Source organism: Macrobrachium rosenbergii, chromosome 52, assembly GCF_040412425.1.
Source record: "Macrobrachium rosenbergii isolate ZJJX-2024 chromosome 52, ASM4041242v1, whole genome shotgun sequence".
Classification (NCBI taxonomy): domain Eukaryota; kingdom Metazoa; phylum Arthropoda; class Malacostraca; order Decapoda; family Palaemonidae; genus Macrobrachium; species Macrobrachium rosenbergii.
In genome coordinates, this window is record NC_089792.1 from 3,506,853 (window position 1) to 3,533,514 (window position 26,662).

General features: G+C 36.0%; 1 protein-coding gene across 1 annotated transcript in view; it reads right to left on the minus strand.

The window, feature by feature from the left end:
• Positions 1-6,734: 6,734 nt before the first annotated feature.
• Positions 6,735-26,662, minus strand: part of LOC136833836 (muscle calcium channel subunit alpha-1-like) — a 698,390-nt gene continuing 678,462 nt past the window's right edge. The window contains 5 exon segments of the mRNA XM_067096136.1: positions 6,735-8,293; positions 8,792-8,922; positions 11,694-11,941; positions 18,374-18,472; positions 24,749-24,846. Of these exon segments, the coding sequence (XP_066952237.1) occupies positions 8,057-8,293; positions 8,792-8,922; positions 11,694-11,941; positions 18,374-18,472; positions 24,749-24,846 (813 nt within the window). The 3' untranslated portion in view covers positions 6,735-8,056.

Here is a 26,662-nt window from a genome sequence, read left to right on the forward strand (position 1 = left end):
ACAAGGGGAAGGAAACTTCCATAATGGGTTCTCAACTCTCAAGCCCAAAACGACAGTGTTACCTCGCAGCAGCATTGGACCATCCAAGACCGTTTTCTATGACTTTTAAGTATTTAAAAAAAACATTTGAACAGAAGCCAATGGGTCTCATTTATTTATTCCAGCTCATCACTTCTGCCTACAAACTTTTGGTTAAAAAACAAAAAAGTAGACGCATATCCGTCCAAGCTTTTCATCAAAGGAATCTTTTCAAACTAAAAGAGAACAATTTCTGGCTGTGTCCTAGTTTGGGAATGAATACTTTTTCACAGCAGTCTGCTTTCGTGCTACTAATCTCATCTTGTTGTTTTTCGAAGGTCTTGAAGTGGATTAAATCTGTGAACACAAAAAGGATACAGATTCTTCAACTTTGAATTAACGTAGCTGGGAAACTACTGTCTCTTATTTTTCGTTTCTTGTTCTATAGAACAGTAACTTTTCCTGTGTTTAGAACTGACTTGTGGCTATTATACTAGGTACATAGTTTCAGATTGTTTCTTTTTTAAAAAGAGTACTGCTCATTCTCTTGTCTTTGCAGTATCATCTTACATCTCATTGCACTAGAAAATGTATTTTTCTGACATTTTTCCACAGCATTGATCTATCAATTTAGTGTACATCGTCTTTTATTTTCATAGTGATTTTTGTATATAGGTGCCTGCCTTTTTTTGTTGGCTTATGAAAATTGCTTGTATGCCTTCATTATTCATGTATTTGACATTGCTACTCTACTGCTGATTATCATTCAGTCTATATTTTTCTCAACTATTCGCATCTTGACCTCGAAGGCCTTGTTCTGGTTTTTTTCAGTAGGCCTATCTGACGTTTCTTTGCTAACAAGCTTATTTGTGCTATCTTTTCCATTCATTGTAACGTCTTCATGTTGACCAAGTTTTATTCTTAAATATCCGAATTTCCATTTTATGCCATAGTACTAATCTTGTGGCTTACGTACTGCCTTAATAGGCCTAAGAGTAGTGCTCCATTTATCTTTGCTTTCCTTGATCCATTTATGTTGTTGAACCACTTGTGTCAGAAAATGGTGTAAAGTGTTGACTAGTCACCTTCGAATGTCCACTTGCCTTACCTGAGAAGAGACAAATTGGTACCTCTGTCAAGGTGGCTACGGTTTTAATTACGTTTATCAACATCTTCCTGTTGTCATATAAAAATCTGGGCCCAAGGACAAGCACTGGGATCTCTAAGTCGTCATTCAGTGCTGAAAGGAAAATCGAAAGCTATAAGGTTTGAAAGGTGTAACAAAGGAAAACCTCGCAGTTGTACCATGAAAAAATTGTCAGGGGAGGAGGGGGAGGGGGGAAGTTAGATGGAATTGAATATGAACGGAGGTACAGTAATAGGGATGAAAGGGGGTACAGCAAGGTTCCGAAGGGACGCTGCAGTGAACCTTAGGTAATGCCTACTGTGCACCACGTGAGGTGCACTGATGGCGTTGCCCGCCTACGGGGAATATCTTCCCGTTTCCCAGCAAGATTATTTATGCGGCCTCTTCTAGATGATTAAATTTTGGTGGTTACTGATGGATATAACCGCACAAAATCTTCATCAAAAGCCACCGGAAATTTATCACCTGGAGGGAGGCATGAAGCGAATGCTACCACTAAATTTCATCCAAGTACATCAGTTTTCTTCAAACATTGACACAGACAGACTCAGCGGTTTGCACTTATTCTAACTACTACTGTATAGGGAGTTATGGCACTAAATTTTATTTCTGTTTAAATGTAAGTATCATACTCACCATGCTCTCTTAAGCTGACAAGCCCCGTGGTGGGGTTAGTGCCGTCAGTGTTCCTCACATGGTACACTATAGGCATTACTTAAGTTTCTTTGTAACGTCTCTTCGGTCCCTAGCTGCAACCTCTTTCATTCCATTTAAAGTACCTCCGTTCTGATTTCCTTTCTTCCATCTTACTTTCCACCCTCCCCTAACAACTGTTTCATAAGTGCAACTGCGAGGTTTTCCTCCCGTTGCACCTTTCAAGCCTTCTTTGTCAGCACTGAATGACCTGATAGGTACCAATGCTTGACCTTTGGCCTAAATTCTACATTCCAATTAAGTTGAAAAGAAAGAGAATTATTCCTGTAGTGGAACTGACAAATAATTAGGGCGTGCCAGATAGAACAAATGAAGGAATATGATGACAGTGACGTAAAGCTCGGTAGACTCACTAAAGTTTTCTCCTCCACTGAATGCTGTTGTCGGTGTTTGTTTTCGATGTTACCAGCTATTTTGCCATTGCATGGTTCTTGGTGCAACCTTCTGTCAGTGCTGGAACAGAAGTGGTGCTATATGCTGTCACTTGAGCCAGTACAGCCATCACTGTTTTTTTTTTTTTTTTTTTTTTTACTGCTGGTTACATCTACTGTAGTTAGACTAAGGCTTTCTCCAAGCCATGCCAAGGTGCATTCGTCTTCTCGGGAGTTCTGCTTCATCAAGATGTGCCCATTTACTGACTTTAGTCCTACTGCGTGACACGGTCTGTGCGCAGGTTGATTTACTTGAGTGTAGCAACGTGAGGCCTAGAGATGCAGAGGTAGTACATGAAATGGGTACTGCAAGTGGTCATTGCTGCTGGTCTTTGTAAACGCTGTAGTCTTTATTGGCCCCGTTGTAGACACTTTTCATGCCTCCTTTTGTGTGGACGCGTCAGTTCATTTCGTTAAAAGCTGAAGTTATTATCCTTTTTATCATGCGGAAAGTCAATACTTCTGGCACAAAAGTCATGAATTGCCACAAAATCTTCACAGAACGACACTTGCTTGTTTCCATTAACACCAGCTATAATTGTAGCTCATCTTTTATGGAAATGAAATGTATTTAACTGAAAGTTTAATGAAGGGTATTAGGGTGCACTTAAAAAGGAACTAGTGGGCCCCAAATCGAAAGACTAGACCGTAACTCTGATGGAAAGAATCTTTCACGTTTGACGGGTAATTTTAATAGAGGGTCACATATAGGCCTATCCAGTAGTTCCTGTAGAGTATGAGGAAATTTCGCGCCATGCCATGTGGATTCTTATTAAAACCAAATTTCATTTCCAACCAATGAAATATGTAAAAATAAGATACGACGACAAGGTTAGGCTTTATTCCAAATGAGAATTGCTACAACACTTTATAAATTATGACGAGAATTGCCAAATGTAAATTTGTGATTGTTCCTTCCATACATATAACAAGCAAACAAAGTGATTTATAGAAAAAAAGAAAAGGAAAAGGGAATAATAAGATAAAGAGGAATAAAGAAAGGTTAAAAGAATAAACAAGAGGACATACCGACTTTATTTGGGGCATTTGACCACTGGCTTGATGAAATATTTATCGTAATTTACAATTTCCAGCTTTCTTATTTTTTTTTTTTTTAGGCCAAATCACAATTCTGGCATCCATATAGAAATTAGCTGCATGTATGTGTAGACACTGCTTGTAGTATAAGACTGCTGTTAGGTTCCTGATGGTATTTAAAGATGGAACTTGGCTGTTTGACAAAGACCAAAAGATGTATAGACTATATGTTTGTTTTTTTTTTCTTCAGTGTCAAGGCTCAACGTTTGGAAATACAAAATGTAATGGTATTAGTTTTAATGTACAGTGTATTCATGAATGTACAGAATATATGCAATGCCGTTTTGTTGCGCTATTCCAAAAAATCAAATTGACTTTCACATTGCATGAGAAAATATGCAATCCCAGTGCACCATACACGCATGCACAGATATGTATATAACCTTTTATTCCAAAACACTGGAAAATGTCCCAATTCTGGTCCAGATTTGGACTATATTTCAAGCACCCTGAGACGGGGCGCAACGAAAATAGTCTCGACTCAAAAAAAAGAAAGAAAAAAAAAAGTACAAAATCACTTGAACGGCCTCCGGAGAGAGGCGCCGCGGAGACGACAACTCGCATCAGTTTTCCAGTATAAGTGTGTTTTAATTACAAGTAGATGAAGTAGTAAAATTATGTAGAAAATACGTCACCATTGTCCTACGATGACTATTATTATTATTATTATTATTATTATTATTATTATTATTATTATTATTATTATTATTCCCCTTTGAATAGGTACAAATACTTCACAATAACAATATTTGTGCAGTGAGACATATTGTCATATTTTTTTTTTCTCTATAGGTAGAAATTTACGTGCTACTCCTCCACCGTTATTAAAAGATTACCATAACTGCACATCTAATACTGACCTCATATAAAAACTACAGTAAAAAATGGGCCACTTGTAAGCAGAGATGATCTAGCAATGGTACAAAAATTGCTAGACGTTTCACCATGGCTTTTAAATAACCAATACTATTGAAAGGCTGAAAAAATGTACAAGAAAAAAATCAAAAGTACTAACCACAAAGTAAAGTGATAAAAAAATTTCATATATATATATTTTTGTCTATGAAAACAACTAAATGATAACACAAGATTATCAAATTTGTATACATATGTCATGAGTTTTTCTTTATTTTCAAACTGACATATACAAAACAGTAACATCTGTATAAACTCCTAATGGTACACATGCAAAAATTCTGTAATATAATTACAGATAAAATGCATATTTAACACAGGAAGTACCTTCTGGATAAGATACATTATAACATTATTTATCAAATAATTCACATTATGTCACTGTGGAAAATAAAAGCTATGGCGATGCTAATGAAATGCTTAATCCATTCTGGTTGTGGAACGTCCAGATCTCTGAAAAGAATAAAACACACGTGTGTGATCCTTTTCTCAGCAAAGGCTGCTAAAATCACCAATCAAATTGACTTAAATTTACAAACACAACACATTTCACAGACATCAGCATAACTAAGATATATGTCACAATTACTCTCCGACAGTGGAAGCAGCAGTCCTGTTGGCCACCATCTTCTGGAAAGGTCTCATGAAATAATGCTGCAATTCGACATTTGCTCAAGGACAGAATAGGCTTCTCCATTCGCATGCAAGAGAATGCATCTTGTCGAAAGCATTTGCTCATACGGTGTGCATTACTCCACTGGGGATGGGAATTGCAATTGTAAAGAATATAAGGACCAACTGTGTGTGTGTATATATATATATATATATATATATATATATATATATATATATATATATATAACTGTGTATATATATGTATATATATACATATATATATATTTATATATATATATATATATATATATATATATATATATATATATATATATATATATATATATATACATATCATACACACATATAGATATAGAGGCCCTCAATGCCAGTCCTCAGAGAATCCCATTCCATCTTGGAACAAAATGCAAGTGTCAGCATGAAGGTCAACAAAGAAGTCAACATTACAGGGGATCTATACTTCATAACACAATTGCATCCCAGAATGGAGTAAAGGTTTTTCTACAGTCTATTGATCAATATGAACAATTGGAACTTGAAAATAAAGGAGATAAACTGCTGAAAAAGTATCCGAGTGAAAAGTCGCATGATGAGGTTGGAACACTAGACATATGTCATGGTCGTTGAGCACCACTTGTCTTCGGAAGTGTTATCCACAAACTATGGCTATTCAAGGCTATAATATTTCAGACAAAATATGAACTATCTATGATCATATTATGATGATACAATGCAGTCACATTATCACTGCTGCTGCAAGTACCACAAGTCATTAAAATCTCTCAGTTTTCCATCTATAAGTTAAGTAAACAGAGGACTACTTGGCCCTAATCACCTATCCATGACAAAAGACAATAATGTGAGACTGGATTCCTCTTCTGGGACACAACAGGAGGTTCAGGTGGTCTTAGTCTCCAGCACCTGACCACCACAAAAGAGGATTTGAAAACGTGGGGAGGAACCCGAGGAGGATGTCAATGTGAGCAAGCAAAGGCCCTGTGCGACAGCTCAGTTCGTAAGTAATTGTGCGTGGAAAACCGAGCCTGAGAACTACATCAGGTCACATTTGTTCAATTTGAAAATCTTCTCAAAAAGTGAAGTCTATAAATATTTCTTTTAAACTCTCTGCAGTAATAATAATAATTAATAATTAATCATAATAATAACGTACAGTAATAATTCACCTAGTTTGAAGTTCATCCTCCCCAGATTTTCAGAGCCTCTAACAATGAGGTAAAAAATATGGATATAAACGTACAATAAACTTTAGTCTTTTTCATAAAACTAACAGTCCTACAGAGTTGTTAAAGGAATTTTTACACCATAACAAATGCAAATAAAACAAGAGTTTAGTCTTGTTCGTCCAAAATCAATACAAATCGGACACTTGGGACTCCAACCAACTGCCAACATCGTAGAATAATCACTGAGCCCATTTGAAAAAAAAATAATGTTAGGTACTTAGTTGTCACATACACCCTGAATAGTTCTGCTTATTCTCACTAAGCAGGAAAGCGACTCCTTCCAGATTCTCACCAAAATAATGGCCCATTCTGAATGTGGTAAAGGCCTGTGCTCTGTTTTCATAGGAGCTTTCCTTTTTTAATTTTATTTCCTTTGATTGTGGCGTATTTCTGAAACTGTCGTCCAAGTATAGTTTCTTTTACTCTGAGCATAATCATGATTTTTTTCCCGACAGACTCCTTTTGTAAGCGAATGCAGACTAAACATGAGTGGTGACATAGGATGGGCAATGTTGTGTTAGGGTTCCCGACGAAAAAATGTCACACGTGTTTCTAGGATCACAGGATTATACTTCTACTCACTACAACAACAACAAAGACTCACACGGAACATGGGTGAGCCATCTGCTAGCTTTGGGCCAGCAAAAAAAGAACAAAATAATTTGCAATGAATTCTGAAAGAAAAAATGACACCCCTTTTAGGAGGAGCAGTAAGAAATCATGAGTGATGTGAAGTTAAAATTCAGCATCTTTCAGTGAAACTTGTTTGGAAACTTTTTTGAGAGGAAAACAACAACAGATTATCACAATTGAGAGAGGCACTTTGGGTTAATAAGTCGACCCCTACTCAAATGTGTAGAGGTTATACAGCATCGGCTTCCTTAAAGATGGTCAAAGACCCAGTGCAATTATGGTTAACACGTTCACTTCCTGAAATCTGTATAGCCAAACACATATGACTTACATATCTTATAACTATATTTGTATAAACCTACTCTTAATTGCCCCTCATTTATTAGCAAATGGTTGTGTGGTCACAGATGTACTTACAACACTTGCAAACACAGAGCAATGAGCTAATCACAGCAGCAATGTGTTACTGGCAGAACACAGAGAACAGAACTGTAGTTATCCATACATGCACTTGGGGTATGACTTCTCCCAAGTGATCAGAAGACTGACGACATGTGAAAAGTAGTACTATGTACATTCATAGCTTCATAGCTGTTTTCAGGCCTCCTTTGCTCATGTATAAAAATGGGTCTCCCAAAGAACGGTTCCTCCACACCTAACTCTTGCTGTTTTACACATCACCACAATCTCAACTTGAAGAATCGTTCACAGACAAGGGACAAACCTCTGGTGGGTTTAACAGTTCACATTGCAGGTGTATCCAACACCAATAAACAACACTATTCCCAGTTCAAGTACTAGCCACCTTATCAACAGTAGTTAGCAGTCCTCAAATCTGACAAGTCCCTTCCAACGTCAGGACATGGTCAATTATGCAGGGATAGATAGATTCTTAAGTTTGGGAGACTGGCACTGCTGTGCTTCAACTGTTTTTTCTGATTTCACATCTGCAAATATTAAAAGTATTGTATATTTCACGTCTTATCCCTTTGTCCTTTTCTGAGCATATCCGTGCAGCAGAGGTAAATCTTGGTGGCTCTTAGACTTCCCACAAGTTAGCCTTGCCTGAGATGCAGTGCAAGTACCTTAAGCGCCTTCCAGTTGCTCTTCACAGAGTCTCCAAGAACTTGAGAGGGGAAAAAATTAATGTGGATGATGATACTGTATACATCAATGAATCTTGATACAAAAGTTTATAATCCTAGCGAATGTATTTTCTTCTATAATGGTGATTGATGATTTTGGCGTCTAGAAGGCGTGAGGGATCCTCTTTGTGGGTGAAGGCGCTCAGGGGATGCATCTTCAACAGCTAGTTCTTGCTGTGATGCTGACAGGATACTATGGGCAGCCCGGTCCATTTCCTCCGTAGTCATTTCTAGGGCTTCTGCTATTTCTCTCGATGTGGTTCGAACAAAGTCAGGGTCGCAATATTTCCCTAAACCTTGATCTGCCAACACCTGTTAGAAGAAAAATGGCAAAACTAAATAAAACTTGATACTGTGCTCTAAGTTCAAATGTACAAGCATTCACTGAGTTTGAAAATAAAATAAAATTTATAAGGTCATACATGACTAGTGACATTTTACATGAAATTCTATGACTAGATGCACACATCAACTGAATGCTGGTTTTAGTATTCGACTTGACAATCTAGAACCAAACTATCTCTCAAAACCACCATGACTATCTAAATTACTATTTAAAAGTAATTTAACAAGACCATGGAGTCGCATTTTTTGCTTCTCCTATAGACCTTGTCCAATGGGTTCGTTCTTCAGTGAGGCATAAAAACTGAAGCAAGGTGGCGTCTATGTGTGAAGAGGCTAAATGGACTGATGATAACCATAGGAATAAAGGAACCATCTACAGTACACCAAACAAGATACAACTTAAACAATACCCTGCATCGGCTATGTCTAACTGACACATCTCGTAGATCAGAGGAAGTATCTTACCCTGCCAACCAAACTCTCAGCTGAGCCCACGACCTCAGAATAAGGTCTCGATACACTTCTTGGACTGCTGGGCACACTCTGGGAATGCCGGTCACCAGGAAGGCTGCCATTGCTCTCACTGTGAGAGGTTGCTATGGGGTGAAAATGAAAGAAGCATTATGTACATCTCGAAATATACTAATAACTTGAATTTCTTTTGCTCATCTGAGGGACAGTGTAGTTTCTAGAACTGTATAGGTAGTGAATCTTAGTTTTTCTAGTAATATCAATAAACAGACTTAAATAGTGAAAATAGCATTGAACTGATACAGGGGACTAAGATGCAAGTTCTTAAAGAATTATGAAAAGTACAAAGAGAAATATGCAATACACTCCAAAGATTATTTCAAATGTGTGATTTGCTCAACGTGCAAACACCCCCAAGCTGCCAAGCCTGTCAGTATCTGAATTCTGAAATTACACTGTTCTAACTTAAAGTTTGATACGAATCTATAACAAAAACCTTATATACTACTTATGAAAACCAAACTAAATCAGTAAACAGAGCCTCAGATATTGTATTTTTGAATTCTAAACTGCTCAGAGGGAATCTTAACGAAAATCCACACAATATATTTGGTCATATCAAACTGTAATTCAGATATGAGCAAGAGATCGAAAGTGAAGTAGCTTAATCTTAGTAAGTAATATCAAAATTACTTCTGATGGCATACTTCTCAAGTTATCAAATAAATGAAGTGCATATGGTGTCATCAGTTTTGAGCCTATAAAGAGGGCAATTAAGGAAATTCACCTTCCCATTAACTTAGTATATCTCAGGGTCATAACTGATGAACTGAAATCAAATTAAGATTATTCAATTCAGCAAATTACTAGGAAGAAGAAAATATGGGAAGTTCAGCTTTTCAGGAGGAAGTTATGAGATGGAGATGAAATTCTAAATACTACAGTAGTATTCTGTGAATTGAACCCTAACCCAAGTAAGGCAATTGCATTTCCAATTCACTCAAGGAAATCTTATGGGGGACTGGACATCAATATCAAAAGCAGCCCAAAAATTACATTTCCATAGTAAATGAAAACTGCACTCAATATTTTACCTTGAAAGTTTATTGGCTACATTAACCTTTTTATCTATTCTATGGTACCTATTGATATAAAAGAAGGACGTTTTCACAGTCAAAGCACAAGATGAAGCAGACAACAGGGGCAAGTTTGCCAGAAAACCACAATTAAGAAGCTGTAACAGGGGTCACGTTTTGTGAAAGGCTAATCATTCATTTAAAAAAATAAAAATGAAAATTAAAAAAATAAGAGTAATGCCACCAAGAATGTATATTACCCCTTGCAAATGAGTCTGGGATTATCAAAAAAAAGTTCTAAAACAGACTCACAGAATTTAACTTGTCTTAGATGTAGCAGTAGTTGTTCCTTTCTGTTGTATATTATAAATATAAAGAGTTACACTGCAGTCATTAAAATATATTTGTAAAAATTCTTAATATATATGTATATGCATATGTACATACCTATGTGCATATCAATTCCTATGTACTTCCATGTAAATACTGTACATACATATATGCAAACTTATTTACATCCATACATATATACATATACCAAAAACTTGTAGGAATCGAAAAGTCTCAAAATGAAAATGTTTATCATGGGAATGATTGCAGTGAACTTTATTTTTGTCTACTGAACATGCAGTTAGTTAGGTGGTGTGAACTTGTGCCTGTGCTGTCCCTGACCTACATGATCATTGATGTACAGGAGATGTTAGTACCTCACCCGCTAGTGTGATGACTAATTAGGGAACACAGCAGTAGTAGTAATATTTGGGAGAACACACCCAGCACAGCAACAATATTAAGGGAACACAACCAGGGGTAGAGCTGCACTGTACTTACGGAGTTACGACAAAGGCACAAGTACTCCCGAGAGATAGATAGGAGAGAAGAGAGTTACCTAAGAGAGAGAGACAGAAGGGGAGTGGAGGGGGCACAGCCATTACGGGGTTGGGGGAGGCCGGACACCCCAACAGAACCACAGCAAACGTCCCACTCTAAGGCACCAGCAAAAACACCAGCAGAAGGCGAAGACAGCTTAAGAGTTGACACTGATGATGGAAGAACACAGTGGAGGTGGTGAAGGTTCTCAGAGGATTGTGGTGGGGTTTGAGGGAGTTGGTGGTGTTGAGTTTGACAATCAAAGGATTGTGGTAATTGGTGGTTTTGTGGGTGATGGTAGTGGTTGTGATCAGAATCTTCGGGAAGGAGGCGATGATAATGATGAAACTGGTCAGAATGATGATGATTGTGGTCAGAAAGCGGAATTTGTGGAAGGTATCGATGTGGCAACTGGTTGTGATGAGCTGAATGGCTATGGATGTATCGTGTGTGATGAAATGAGGATTTACTGTGAGTGCTACACTGAGGAAGGCTATGAGTGGATGCTGCTACCTCTGACACACAGGAGGATCTTTCTGAGTGATCCTCAAAGTGGTAAGAGGCAAGGGTATGTGGAGTTTCAATTTCTGAATCTGATTCAGAGCTGGAGGGATAAAAGTTTTCAAGTGAGCGATGAAGAGGAAGAGGAGGTCTACGTTGAATGGCACGGGGTAGTCGAGGAGGGGTCCGAGGTAGGACTCTGGAGGATACATAAGGAAGGGTAACACAGGGGCGGAGAGAGGCCATGTGCTGCAGCAGCGCCCGTACTGACAGCAGCTGCCCGGAGGGGTCTTCGCGCCCTGTAGAGGATTGTGCTGCCTGGCTAAGGGGTGCAGGGAGGGCCAGGACACCACCACGGGGAGGTCTGGGGTGGTGCCCCCTGCGGGCAGTGGCAGGGGTGGTGGGGCAAGACAGATGATGCCCCCTGGGGTAGAGGGTGCGCGGGGTACCTCGGCCGTGGAAAGAGGCTCGCAAGCCGCGTCTGAATGGTGCTGAACCAGTAGAGGACTGATGCACGATGCCTGCCACGGCCAAGGCTTGAGTATGGGCCAGCCGCAGCCCATCCGCGATGTTGCTGAAGCTACGAGACTGAGCGTCCTGGCGACCGATGCAGCCCAATCCCCAGGAATGGGTGGAGGTACGGCGAGGGGGTGGTGTAGGGGGCCGTGGCCCTTCACTCAACTCCTCATCACTCAGGCTACATACAGTGAGGCACCATTAGTCAACAGTCAGCAGGAAAACACAAACAGGCAGCAACATGGGGAACACTCCCACGCCACAGCCGACAACACTCGTGTTATAACAAGCAGGCGGCACACCAACCAGTTTTCCAATAACCCTGATGCAGTAATTTCTCACTAATCTAGACTAATAAATAAAAAAGTATATTCTGTTTGGTATGATGACATGCCCCATATATTACAAGTGTCTAATATCGTGGGAAGTGGATGAACAAGGAAAAAAGCGTGCAAGGTTGTCCAGGGCACTGACATGCAATAAAAAATCTATCTATCATGATAAAGATCCATGTTTAAGAATGCTGAACATATTTATTTAGTCTCGTTTGAAATTCCCTTCATTCTGTAGTCTTGAACATTTAGGACTGTGTGCCTAGATTAGAGAGAATTTACCTGATAAGAGTCAAAGGTGTGCCTGGATAGTAAATTATTGAGTATATACATCAGAGAAGCTAAATATAGAAGTGAAGGCCTGATGACAAGCTACCGTGATTTTTCAATCTGGTCAAAGTATGACTCCCTAGGGCCAATAATTGACTTTCCAAAGCCACAAAAAAAAAAAAAAGTAAATTCATAGCAGCCATAAAGGCAAGTCAGCAGCAGCCCAGGTGATGCAGGGGAAGAGAGTGTGGTGTTAGTTAGCACTCAAGCTGGTGTTATCAACCAAGGCCAGGTAGGAAGCACAACACCTGCACTTACACGTACAAGAGGTATGTAATGGACTCATTTTCATAACGCAGTAATTTCTGAACCAGTCTCCGTTATGCTTTTGTTATATCTATATTTTGTGGTGGGATGTAAGTAACTATATCACAATGACTCAGAGTCCTAAAACTCCTTATATTTTCTTACTGTACAGTATACATTGTAGGAAACAACACTGCTGAAGGGTGCAGTTATTTAAGGGCAAAACACTGTAAAAAGATACAGCAAAACTGTCCAGAGGAGTATGAATACAGCAACTAGATGAATACAGCAACTAGAACCTCGAAGTTTCCAAGCGAAGATGCAACGCATTACTACCATAAGGCAATCCAACTTGTATTTTATTCATTTATTTATATTTTTATCTGTTTATTTATTAATTTATCTTTTTTTTTCTTTTTTTAACAAATGATCTTTTATTTCTATATTCACTACTATCTTCTGCAGCTTCTTTCAAATGAACACCATATTCTTTGAAAGCTTGAATTACAGGTCAATGGCCCTTGTAGGCTTGTTCCATATGAATAGGGGTTTATCTCCTGAATAATAATAATAATAATAATAATAATAATAATAATAATAATAATAATAATAATAAAATTAACTATGTTGTATTACTACTGATTAAAAAATAAAGAACCTGCTCCACTGCTGCAGACATCTTAAATCACAGAAGTATTTGGAAAAGAAATATGTCTCATTTTAAAAGTAAAGCGGTTGATTTAAATCTATTTTACTTACTGTCTATGAAGTGCTTATTAGGAGATAAAATGTATATATAAGCCTTTACTACTCTGTGCACTGTAGCCCATGCTGGTCTAACGCAAGAACTAAAAAAAAAAACTGTTTAAGCATTTGGTGGAGCTATTGCGCCTTCACAATATTCCTCTCTGTAACACAGCCGTTACGCTGAATGATATTGTCCTTTCTGCTCTTTCATTCCCTAAAGTTCAATTATACGATAGCTAGGCTTTCTGATCTGTTGAACTCAAAGCACACGACCTTTCCATTGACCACGAAATAACATATTCATCTTTCTGTACAAGCAGATTTTAACCCCCTGTGGCCTGATCACTCCGACGGACTTCTGTTATCCTCAGATATCTAAATGCACAACCTACTTGACCAAGTTTTCATTAAGAGACCCACGTAAATATATCGATATAGCCACTGGAAGTGGTGCATCGTCTACTATATATAACATACGCATACGTACATTACTTACCAAGCTATATTTGCAAGCGCTCTGTCACTCAAAACTCCAGGTATGTACAGTACAGACAGCACACTGCACTTGAAATAATACGGATCTCATATTCTTGCGTGTATGTATACACTCATCGTATATGCAGGCATGCATACACCCTTGCACATACTCATTTTATGCACACGCACGTGTATATACGTCAGCACTCATACTCATACTCATCTGTAGTAAGCTAATCTTCAAAGCACACGCACATTTGCACAAAACCTAAAAGCAGCTAGTATCTTCAGATTTATGAAGCACATAGGACTACCCTCGTACCACCAGCAGTGATCCTACGTTTTTTTTTTTTTTTTTTTGTAACGTGAACAAGTGTCTTTTATAAAGAAAGCAAAGAAGAAGACTTTGGGGGGAGGAAAATTCTCTCACAAGTAAAGCAGTGACTCCCTCCCTACAGAGTGCAGAGGTGCAGATGTTGTGGTTCCCGCACAGCACACACTAAGTAATCCTGGCAGGATCTTTTCCTCTCCACCACACCATGCCGCAACGCTCAGCGCTACTCTTACCATGATAGTCTGGTGTCAAATACTGCATTTGTTTGCTGAAAATTAGCAGAAATGTGTCAGAGAGGCTTAAAAAACAGGAGGGTAATCAAAGGTCTAAACACTGCACTTGCTTGCTGAAAAAACTTCAAGAAGATAAAAACTGGTAAGTTTATCACAGGAAATAGGCCTAAATACTGTACTGCACTTTCTTTCTTTGCTGGAAATTCTCGTGAAATTATATATTTATATGTCAGACTTTCAACACTAATCAACGGCAACCTAATTATTTTGCATGTGCTGAAAACTTGCAAAAAAAATTTCAAAGGAGTTGTTACACAAAAAACAGACCTAAATGTTGCATTTATTTTTGCTGGAAAAAAAATAAAAAATTGCGTCAGAAGATTTTTAACACACAGCAATGGCAATCTAGATACTGCAACTGTTTGCTGAAAATTTGCAAAAATCGGGAAAATGAGGACCTAAATACTGCACTTGTTTACTGACATAAAAAAATGTATCAAGGGTCGACTATAAACTGCGTTTGCCTGCTGAAAATTTGAAAATAAAAAAATGACATATTAGGTTATTATGGCTAAAGGTACCTAAACTGCAATTTTTGCTAAATACTTTGAAAAATTTCAATGGATTTAACATGTACCATAGGCAATCAAAATACTTCATTTGCTGAAAATTACCAACACGAAGCAGCCATGAAAGATTTATAGAGTATAATAAAACAACCTAAGTACAGCATCTGCTTACTGAAAATGAGAAAAAAATCTTTCTACAGGCTTTCAAAAAATCTAAGTGAACAAGGCCTAAATAGGGAAATCTACAAGCTGAAAAGGTATACGAAAAACTGCCAAGTTTAGATACAGCTAAGTACATCATTATCAGAAAGAAATATGTAATTAGAAATACCAACAAACACATCTCAAGAACAACACAGAATTAAAAAAAAAAGGGGGGGAATTCTCCTAAGACAGGTTTCATTACTAAACTGCACAATACACTTGATCAGTAGAAAATAGCACAACACATCCCGTGGAGGAGATTGGGAAATGCAAAATTCTCTGAAGCTAAAGATAGATACCTGGGTCTCATGATAAACACGGGGATGAAAGAGAGATATATAAAAAGAGATAAGAACGAGACAGGAGGAGATAGACAGAGACACATAGAGAAAACAGAAGGCATCTCGAGTATAATCTTACTAAAAGTACTTACCACCACTGTGCTAAACTATTTTTATACAAGTATATACAGACAAAATGAAAAGAAGGAGACCTTTGGTGTAAGCCACCGTCGCTTAACAAAATTTAACAGAATGTTTTATCATTTATGAATATTTAAAAGCCAGTTGGTTCTATGGAACATTCTCTGATAATACTGGACTCAAGTTCATTGTAACTTATAAGCAGAAGAAGCTACACAAGAAGCTGATTAACGGTTACGGGAGGAAAACGATTTTAAATGAAACTGAACTTAATCTGAATTGATGTTATAAAGTAAAATATAATTATACGAACTTATAAGAACTCTGAAATAAAAAAAAAAATACTAAGAATTAGGTATAAGTCCGATCGTGAGCTGTATGGTATAAGATAGCTGGAGAGTTCTTTTGGTGCTGAATCTTCAAAAAAAAAGAAAAAAAAAATGAGATTAGATGCATAAGAGGAGGTTTACCGCTATGTCAAAATCACAAACATATAAAAACGAAACTGATGAAGTGTAAAGAGAGGCTCCTAGGGCAATCTTGTGTGTAGCTAACTCAAATACTTTGTATCCAGCAAGGGATATAGACAGTCTAGATTACAGCCTAATACTATTATTAGCTAATCTTTGTTTCCTCCCCTGACACTTTCATCCTTGAAATCAATTTGACAACCGGTCCGTGATCATGAGAAAACGTCCCATACATCCTATCAAATAGCATTATATTTTCAAATGTTTAGACTTACGAAAAGTGGTTAAATAAAGTCAAATGTAATTTCCAACTCAGTGAAAAATCCTGTGTAATTGAGGCAAACGGTATGAACAGCTTTTGAATGAAATGGTTTCATTTGTTAGTAAATGAAAGAGAGAAGTGCGGTAGTTTTGGAGAGGAAAATAAACATCCATATTCACAGACTGTCTTTTTACGACAGGTATAAAAAGCTGCTAGATTCGATATTGATGGAAAATAATGTAATAACAATGCGTTTTTCTTTAGTGCCCTGACAGAGCTTATGAAGACAAAAGTGCGCATAATCAGTCGAAGATGCTTACTTCGCAATTTGGCCAACTTTGTTCAAAACGTCCGTATTTTATTCCGCACATATTTCTCGTGTCGTAAGACAAGAGTCTAAAATTATGAAATACGTTTCATCATCACAAAACCACAATTCTTTTATTTATTTTTTTTTAACATTCTTACCCGGTCACATATATATTTTACATTAACTTGACACAAACTTGATTAAAAACTAGAAATAACTTTAGCTTGTGCTCTTGTGTCAAATTCGTCTTTGGGGAATATTTTGAAATATTTTTACATCATGGAAAGTCATTGACACTATACCAAAGCGGTAATCTAGCAGGCAACGAATACCACTTCTTATGATTACCATTGCGGAAGCCCATTCAGAAACCATTGCGAAGCCAAAATCCAGCAATCTCGATTTATCCATAAGCCAGAGTGGCGCTGGAACAGATAATTCACTGTATCGCAAAATCTGATAAAAACTCTGACTGGGTATTCAGTTTCCTCTCCGCAAACATACCAGAATCTTTAAGCACTGTTGAATATATGCGTTAATAAAAAGAATGTTCTCTCTAAATAAATTTTTCTTTTTACAAGAAAACAAATCATAAATGTTTAAATAAGACCTCTAGTCGTTTCTCGTATCAAAACAAAATTCTAGCATCCTGACTGGCAATGCAGTAACTACTTCAAAACCACATTATTGGTAATCATCAAAATTTCAGTGATGGAAGCAAAATAGATCTACATTTCTGTTCATTAAAAATTTACACTGATGTTCTGGATCTACGCCAGGCTAATATTAACACAAGTGACAATTACTGTACAATCAGTCCACAGTGCAATATACTATGTGAAAACTACAAGTATGATGACAGCTAGATTCTGAAGATTTGCTTCATTAGAAATTTACAAGTACCTAACAAGATTCCAAGTGAGGAAGTCAGTTTGAGAATTAAGTGAATAGTTAAAAGATAATATCATTTTGATTTGAAATGCACAAGAGGGAAAAGATGAAACTGAAATTAGGAATGTAACCTCTCTTGTGTTTTTTTCTTATCTTGCAGAGCTCCTTGATGTAAAACAAACCGAAGACAGTGAGGAAGAAGTGCATTTTAAATTAAAGGTGAAATCCTTGCAACAGTATGAATGTTATACATCATTTCTAAACGGCTCTAAACCTGCAAAGGTCAGAGACCTATGACTGTCGCTTATCGTAAGACAAATTGGTTAGAAATCCAGGGTGTCTATGCAAATGAACAGTAGTTTATTTAATCTATTACTCTCGTACAATCATCTAATGTGACAGGCTGGCCTTGTGTAGACATCGAAAAGTGGGACCATCAAGAATTCAAATGTTACAATGAAGATTGAAAGTAACTAAGCACCCATTAAAGAATTATATATACAGCTTTGCTATTTACCTCTGCACCAAGTTGTAAAATATCAACATAAATATACTTGAGGTTACTGAGGAATCCTTCACTATTAAATATCTGGTTAGGCAACGAGTAAATTATCATTTGTGGGGCTAAAACCGAGACCTAAAAAAAATCATTAGAAAAAATACTCGATTTATATTTACAAACACAAAAAAATAATAAAATGGACCAGCTCTATACGTACTGAATGCAGCAAACATCCAAGATAAAAACAAACAAACGAAAAAAAAAAAATGACAGATAATACTTACTCCTTTATCACAAGGTTCGCTCTTCTTTCAGGATCCCCATTCATTATTCTGAGAGGACGCATGGGGATTCCCTCTTCCTCCTCCCCAATGGATTGTGAGCTAAAGAGGAAGAGGGAAAGTGGGAGAAGGGACATGAGCAAAGGGGCGACATGCAGCTTCCTGTAAAACACCAGCATCATCTTCCGAAAACTTTAATTTTTTAATTTTTTACTAAGCGTCTTCAAAGCGGAGCCGAGGAAGGCTTCAGGATTTCTCCGGATTTCTCAAGGTCTGTTATGATAGTTTCTCAGTGTGGATGAGATGTTGGACTGAAACTGAGTATCGAAACTAAATGATAGTTCTCTGTATATAAATTGTCTGGCGTTCACACTAAACATCTTCAATAAACATCTTTAATAGTTTCTCAGGATTGTTGGACTGAAACTGCCCTCCTGATAGTTCCCTGTATTAAATCTCTGGATTTTCTTTAAAAGTCTGTTTCTAATAGTTTGTCTTTTATGATAGTGTGGAGATGTTGGACTGAAACTGTGTATCGAAACTAAATGAAAGTTCTCTGTAATGATATTCCTCATCTTTAAAGCATTAAGTCTGTCAGTGTGTCTGAAACTGTGTATCGAAACTAAATGATATTCCTCTTTACATTAATTGTCTGATGTTTACACTAAACGTTTTCAACGATTTCTCAAAGTCAGTTGTGATAGTTTGTCTGTGTGGCGGAGATGTTGGACTGAAACTATCTCTCGAAACCAAACGATATTCGTCTTTATATTAATTATCTGATGTTCACACTAAACGTTTTCAAAACGGAGCTAAGGATATCTTCAGGATTTCTCAAAGTCAGTTGTGACAATTTGTCAGATGTTGGACTGAGGCTGTGTATCGAAACTAAATGATATCCCTCTGTATACTAACTGTCTGACGTTCAGTATTGGCATAAGTCATCCTTTCGAGAACGTTTTTTTGTTAAATACATGGATATCTTCTCAAGATTTAATGCCAGTATGCAACTGCAATCATGTTTCAAAAGGATAAACACGCCCGCTGGAAATGGTCGACTGCATTTTAAATCTTGCCAAAGATACTTTTATATATATATATATATATATATATATATATATATATATATATATATATATATATATATATATATATATATATATATATATATATATATATATAAATGTGTATGTATGTTTTTTTGAGCAAAAGTGGCATTCTTGAACCTTCAGTCTGACAAATTTAAAATTTGTAGATAGGGTTATACGGTTACTGAACTGGAAATATGATTAATTAGTGTGTGTGTGTGTGTGTGTGTGTGTGAGTCGTAGACTATGTTGGAAAATTTTCATTAACCAATAATATGTGATAAGGACATCACGGGAGAGAGAGAGAGAGAGAGAGAGAGAGAGAGAGAGAGAGAGAGAGAGAGAGAGAGAGAGAGAGAGAGAGAGAGAGAGAGAGAGAGAGTTTTTTTTAGCCCTTGATGTAAGAGAACCAAAATGGCCAAGTGGATACATGATGCCTTATTTGAAAGGTAATTTTTGTATGAGTAACCTGAACTCATTATCATGTCCTTATAATGTCAGACAGTGAAATCATAAAATTTTCGTGAGCCGCAAGTGTTAGTGTGTTTTATTAACCAGCAAATAACTTAGTCTTCATTAACTGTACTAATGTGGTTCAGCTTCTTGTTATTCAAATGAACAACATAATATTCTTTGGAAGCTTGATTTTCAAGTCAATGGCCCCTTTGATGGACTTGCTCCCTAGGAATAGGGTTCATATTCTAGGGGTTTCAACCTGGGGTATGCCAAGGATCTGGGAGGGGGGTACGCGCTCCCCACGGGTCGTAGCCCTAGGTAAATAAAAAAAAAAAATTTTTCTTTATTTTTCATGGCATTCTTTGTGTTTACAATATTATTGGTTATGTCAGGAGAGTTATGGACTTCACTTCAGTACAGTACTTGCAAATATACACAATAGAATGTTTTTCCGAGTTTGTTTTGTTTTCCACTTTATACAAAGTGAAGGGGGCGTACATAACTGACTTTAAAAATACCCGAAAGGGTACGTGCGGAGAAAAAGGTTGAAAACCCCTGTTCTGAACAGACTGCAATGAATATATCATATTTAATTCTACACTTATTTATCAAATCCCAGGATATCTTCTTAGTTTCTTTACAGACATTCCCTAACAGAGTCTGTTATGTCCTATTCTGTCTTCTTCAAGTAAATTTTCATAAGGTAAATCTTATTATTGGAGCTTTCAATTAAATCGGTCTCTTAACACTGATTTTATTTTCTGATATTCGCAAAGTAAACTTACTACTGCTTGTCGCAAAGGTGGAGAAATATTACAAATCTATTTAGACGAGTATTACATAAATAATGTTCTGAGAGCAGTTACGGCTTGATTTCATACCTAAACTTTTTTTTGGGTCGCAATGTCGTAACCTTTCTTTCAATTTTATTTCAGTAAGCTATTCTTGAATTTTATGCCACTCTCATGTAAATGAGCAAAAACAGTTTTGTTACAAAGTGTTGCGTTGATCAGTGCCTGATGTTTTGATTGACATTGTATGTAATACGAAAAGTACACCTTCATATGTACAGATGCATTTTATATATTGCATTTATACGCAATGTACACCTACATATATATACACACATTATATATATATATATATATATATATATATATATATATATATATATATATATATATATATTATATATATACATATATATAAATATATATATATGTATACATATATATATATAAATATATATATATATAAATATATATACATATATATATATATATATATATATATATATATATATATATGTATACATATATATATATATATATATATATATATATATATATATATATGTATACATATATATATATATATATATATATATATATATATATATATATATATATATATATATATATACATTGTATATATATATAGTATATATATATATATATATATATATATATATATATATATTTTATATATATATAAATATATATACATATAAATATATATATATATATATATATATATATATATATATATATATATATATATATATATATACATATATACATACATATATATATATGTATACATATATATAATAATTTTATATATATTAATAATACATATTATATATATATGCAGGAAGTCTAATAATTTTACTGCATTAAGAATACATATCGTTATTATATCATCACATTATTATACCCTATCAAGAAGATCACTGGTGTTTTGCAGAAAATCATGAGCGTTGGACAGGTTTTAAGCTGACGAATGTGGAAATTTAACTTTATCATTAAAAGGATTTTTTTTGTATTTGGTTTGAAATTAAAAGAAAGTCACCGTCGTGATTTACAATTAGATGAATAGGGACTTTACTTGGAACTGAATTAAGAGGAAAAATAATAATAAGAGTAATAAGAATCAGCAGAAATTTGCAAAGTTCCTGGCCAAGCTCTAAGGTAATTCCATACATTTTAAAAGAAATGAAAAAATGTAAAAAAGATTAAAAATGATAATAAAAAAGATTACATCAATGTCTGAACCTGCATGTTCAGTTTGCTCTAACAAGAAAATGCAAAATTGGTGTTTCATAAGTTTCCTACTGAAAGGTCAACTGGGAATTGTAGTAATTGAGTTTAGTAAGGTCATGAAATCCAATCCACTCTGTTAGCAATGACTCAAAATGATTATAATACCTTGACTTTAGTTTAGCAACAAATCATCCTTTATGTACACTCTGGACAGAAAAGAAAAAGTGTTAAAACAAACAGCAATAATCACCCACCTTCCCATTGCTAATGAAAATTCTTTAATGTCTTTTTTTTTAAGTATTAACATAGGACTAATTTATATCTACAGGGTATTACCAAAGTCCATTTTTGTGTGACGGAGGTGAAAGGAGCTCCTCCCATATAACAAGTGCTAAGAAAAAGTGAGATAATCACTTCCCTGATGATGTGTCAGCTTTGCTTCGTTTGTCCCACAATTCTTAAATAAAATCTGCTGGAAATTTGATACTGTCATCTAAGGCAGCGCGCATTTTTAACCACATTGTTATTTATGCTGCCCTAAAGTGAAAAACTGCAGTATCTGCAAAATTTTCGAAATTGAGATATGCCACCTCTTGGGCTCATGAAACACTAATACACAAGTTCCTGCAGTTTCAGAATGATTCTTCAAATGTGCTAGTATTTAGGGGTCCCATTTGCAGTATCTGCAAAATCAGTAGTAAGGCCAGGGAATATCTACCATTTTTCTCAGTTTTGTATTTTTGCAGATACTGCAGTCTTCCATTTTACGGCAGTGTGGCGCATCACTATACCGTGAACCGGAAAAAATAAGTAAAAATCTCACAATTAAAATACATAATTCTTATTCTGATGACTACGAGTGACCTCATGGCATCAGTACAAGGTTACGATGACTCACACAGATTCATTCTAATGAAGGATTTATTTAAAATTATCTCTTGATAACGATTGAATAATATATTTATTTCTTTTAACTAAATCCTAACCGGTACAATTCAACAGACCCAGAGGATAGGTCCTTCATTACAAATCCTAAAAACCGTTAGTTTGGACGTAGTATTTCAGACACATTCTGTAAAAATATGCTGCACTTGATAAATTTACTGATATTAAAACCCAGATGTGTGAAACTGACAACGGAATTTTTAACCTTGTTGGCTATGAAATTAAAATCTCCCGTGTTTCGGTTAGACTGTGGAGTGACGCTGGAGGAAATCGAGGACTTACTAAATAGCTAAGCCACATTAATTTCAGGACCACAAATGAATCATGATTTGGCGAAAGTTAGTGACATTTTGCAGCAAAGTGAATTAAGAAAATAACTTTTAACTCGCAAAGTTTTTATATATCAGTCCTATAGTTTTTATATATCAGTCTTATAGTTTTTATATATCAGTCCTATAGTTTTTATATATCAGTCCTATTTCATTACTGCTGTTACGACCCTCAATCGAAAATGTTTCAAAGGTTCCACTTATTTCTGGGGTTTTAGGGAGAAGCGGAACTGGGGCTGGAATGTAAAATTCAGGCCGAAGGCCAAGCGCTGGGACCTATAAAGTCATTCAACGTTGAAAATAGTGTTGAAACAATTGTTAGGAGAGGATGGAAAGTAAGATGGAAGAAAGAGAATATGAACGGAGGTATGGTAAAGGGGAATGAAAGGGGGTGCAGCTAAGGGTGTACAGTGCATCATATGAGATGCACTGACAGCACTACCCCCTTAACGGGGGACGGGGAGAAGCAAAACTGTCACAATAATCATGAACCAGCACAAGTCAGGGACAACAGAGTACATAATTAACGTTGCATAAATGGGGCTCCGTCCCTTTTCTAGAACTATTTTGTTAAGCATGGATGACTTCTAGAAGACAGATTCAGTTTACTTTGGTTCAGTTTACAGCTGATGCTCCGTATACATCAACAAAAGCACAAAATGTGCGGGAGGGTAAGTTTTTAGCTTATATATCAAAACTGGTATCTGCAGCCATTTGATTGATGTTCTACAAACATATTAAATCAAAAGTATATTCATAAATGTCTGAAATGTTTTCTCAAGTATTTTGCTTTCATGATTTCCCAGGCATTCAATAATGGCTGGCGCTCGTCACCTCTAATTTCCTTTGATTAAGTTTCCAAAAAAGATTCTATTATTAAAAATGGACTTGGTAATGAGCAAGGAGACATTAGAAGAATCTACTTTAATCAAAACTGTATTATTTTGGAAAATAACGTGTCAGCCTACCAATAATCAATAATGATATTTTGTTTCAAAATCAATGGAAAATTTGTATCATACAATAAGTTTTTTTTCATGCATTACAAACGCTGCTCCAAAAATAAAACTGTATAAAATACAGCACACATTTATCACACAGATTTAGTGCTCTACAACTGACACTCGTTTACACCACAAAATTAATAAAAAAAAATATATAAAAAATGTTGCAAAAAAGCGTATGATGAAATCAAAAGTGAACACAACAAGAATATACATGTATATATAACATATACATATACATTATATATATACATATACATATATATACATACATACATACATATATATATATATAAAACATATATATATATTGTTACGGACATATACACCATAAAAGCCAGAATGGACTAACCTATTGAAGATGGGAAGAACTTCAGCCCGGTGCTCCAAGAGTTGCCTACAATTATCACATCTAGTAAGAGCAATAAAGCAACGTGTAATAATCATTTGTGTGTATGTTTGGGGATGTGTGGTCATGTGTGGCTGTACGTGCGACCGCGGCCAGAATTCCTACCTTTCCAGAGGCGTAGGAGGGCGGTGAGCCAGGTGATTGAGCGCCGTCTTCTCGTTGGAGTGTGCGGGAGAGTAGGAGAGGGAGTTTGTAGGAGAAATCTGGAAGTGAGTGACTGGGCGTGAGAATATACTCGACACTTGGGACGAGCTTGAGTCCCAAAGAACTTTCTAGCAGTAGGCTGAATCAAAACCTTTGGAAACTGAACAATAATGGAAAAGTAATGCAAACAATCTAGTTCTTAAATGTTCTCTTCCTGTAATGGGATTGGAGCTTTAGGCAAATGGAGTCTTAGAATTTTGAATCAACCTAATATGACAATAATACATTAATGTTTGTGACCTCTAAAGCCGCTGACTTCATTCAGAAAGCACCGAGTGCATTTAAAAGTTGACAAATAAGGGCATTACTCTCTGAATTAAAGGCATTATTGTGGCATCTAATTCCTGAGCATAAATAGAGCCATTGGCCATAAGTCTCCTGATGTCATTTGATAAGAATCTTGGAAAGTTATGGTGCTGTGATGGATCAAGTGATTAGTTATAAGCTACATTTGCCATAAACTCCAAAATTTATTGAGAAGCTAGAGAAAAGATTTTAATTTTCTTTTCAAATAATGATGAATATAATAAAACATTATATATATGTGATGTAAATATTTCAGAAACTATATGAGAAATTATAAGCAAAATAATAAATAATTATATACTCCTACATGCACAGTAGTACTAGGGGACTATTGAGATAGTAACACGAAACTCAAAACATGAAAGATATTGAGATCAGCGCTCAAAACCAGACATTAGTCAGGTAAAACAAGAGGTTAGTACAGTAAAATTACATGATTAATCACCAACATTGACTCAGACTCAACTCTCCAACTGATTAACAGTTTCCCCAAAGTTCATTGAAGTCAAAATGACTTCTGTTGCATTAAGATCATCCTGTCACTTACTGAAGGTTTTCATTGATGCCATAACACTGTATCTACAATATGTGGACTCCATACTGGAGCACCCATAATGATTACATATAGATCTCACAGAAAGCAGATTTCAGATTTTTCACTGGTCTGTGTTTGGACTGATCTAATATTCAACCAGTTTCTTCATTTCTCTCATCCTTTTTGCTTTCGTCTTTCTCTTACTGATCTTACTTCAAATTTCAAGGATGATATATTGGAAATAACACTAATTATGCTTCACTGAATTTTTATGCTTGAATAAACTGCCTTTTTTTATCCGGGACTGAGGAGGCTGAAGGATCACAAGGAAACAAGTTTTAATTTGTCTCTTGAACAAGGAACGACTGTAAATCTCGAGGACAAGAAATACAATGCTTACAGCCTCGTCATTTCCATATAAATCTCAAACAGCCCAAGTTCCCAGCAACATATATAAAAACTATCAAGTTTACCTTATAGTTGAACAACCCACTATCCGTAAGCAGTTTTATTGATGCTATCTTTAATGTAAATGATTCTGCCGATTCCATAAAAAAAGCTGACATAAATCTTGACTGCTGATGTATTACAATGTTAGTTTGGTTGATTTGCAAAAGATGGAAAATTACTAATTGATAAATTTTCTGTTTACAACAAACCCAGTTCCTCAATCTTTTCTTGAACAACCACTAACAGTAATTCTAACTACATGCAGTCTTAAGCAGTCACTGAGCGAATTCATGAGCTATTCTTAAATTAGCAATGATTCGTACTCCCATCGATAAATAAATGCTCATTTATCTCGCTAAATCAGTGTGAAGGTTGAGTGCAAGCGTCCAAGAGTGCTGGTACTCAAAAACAGCTATGTCATTTTACCAAGATGGATCACAGTTTCAACTCCAATAATAAGTATAGTTGTAAATTTTCAACATGCAAACCTCCTGAACCAAGGTTTGCCTAATTTGACAGCATCA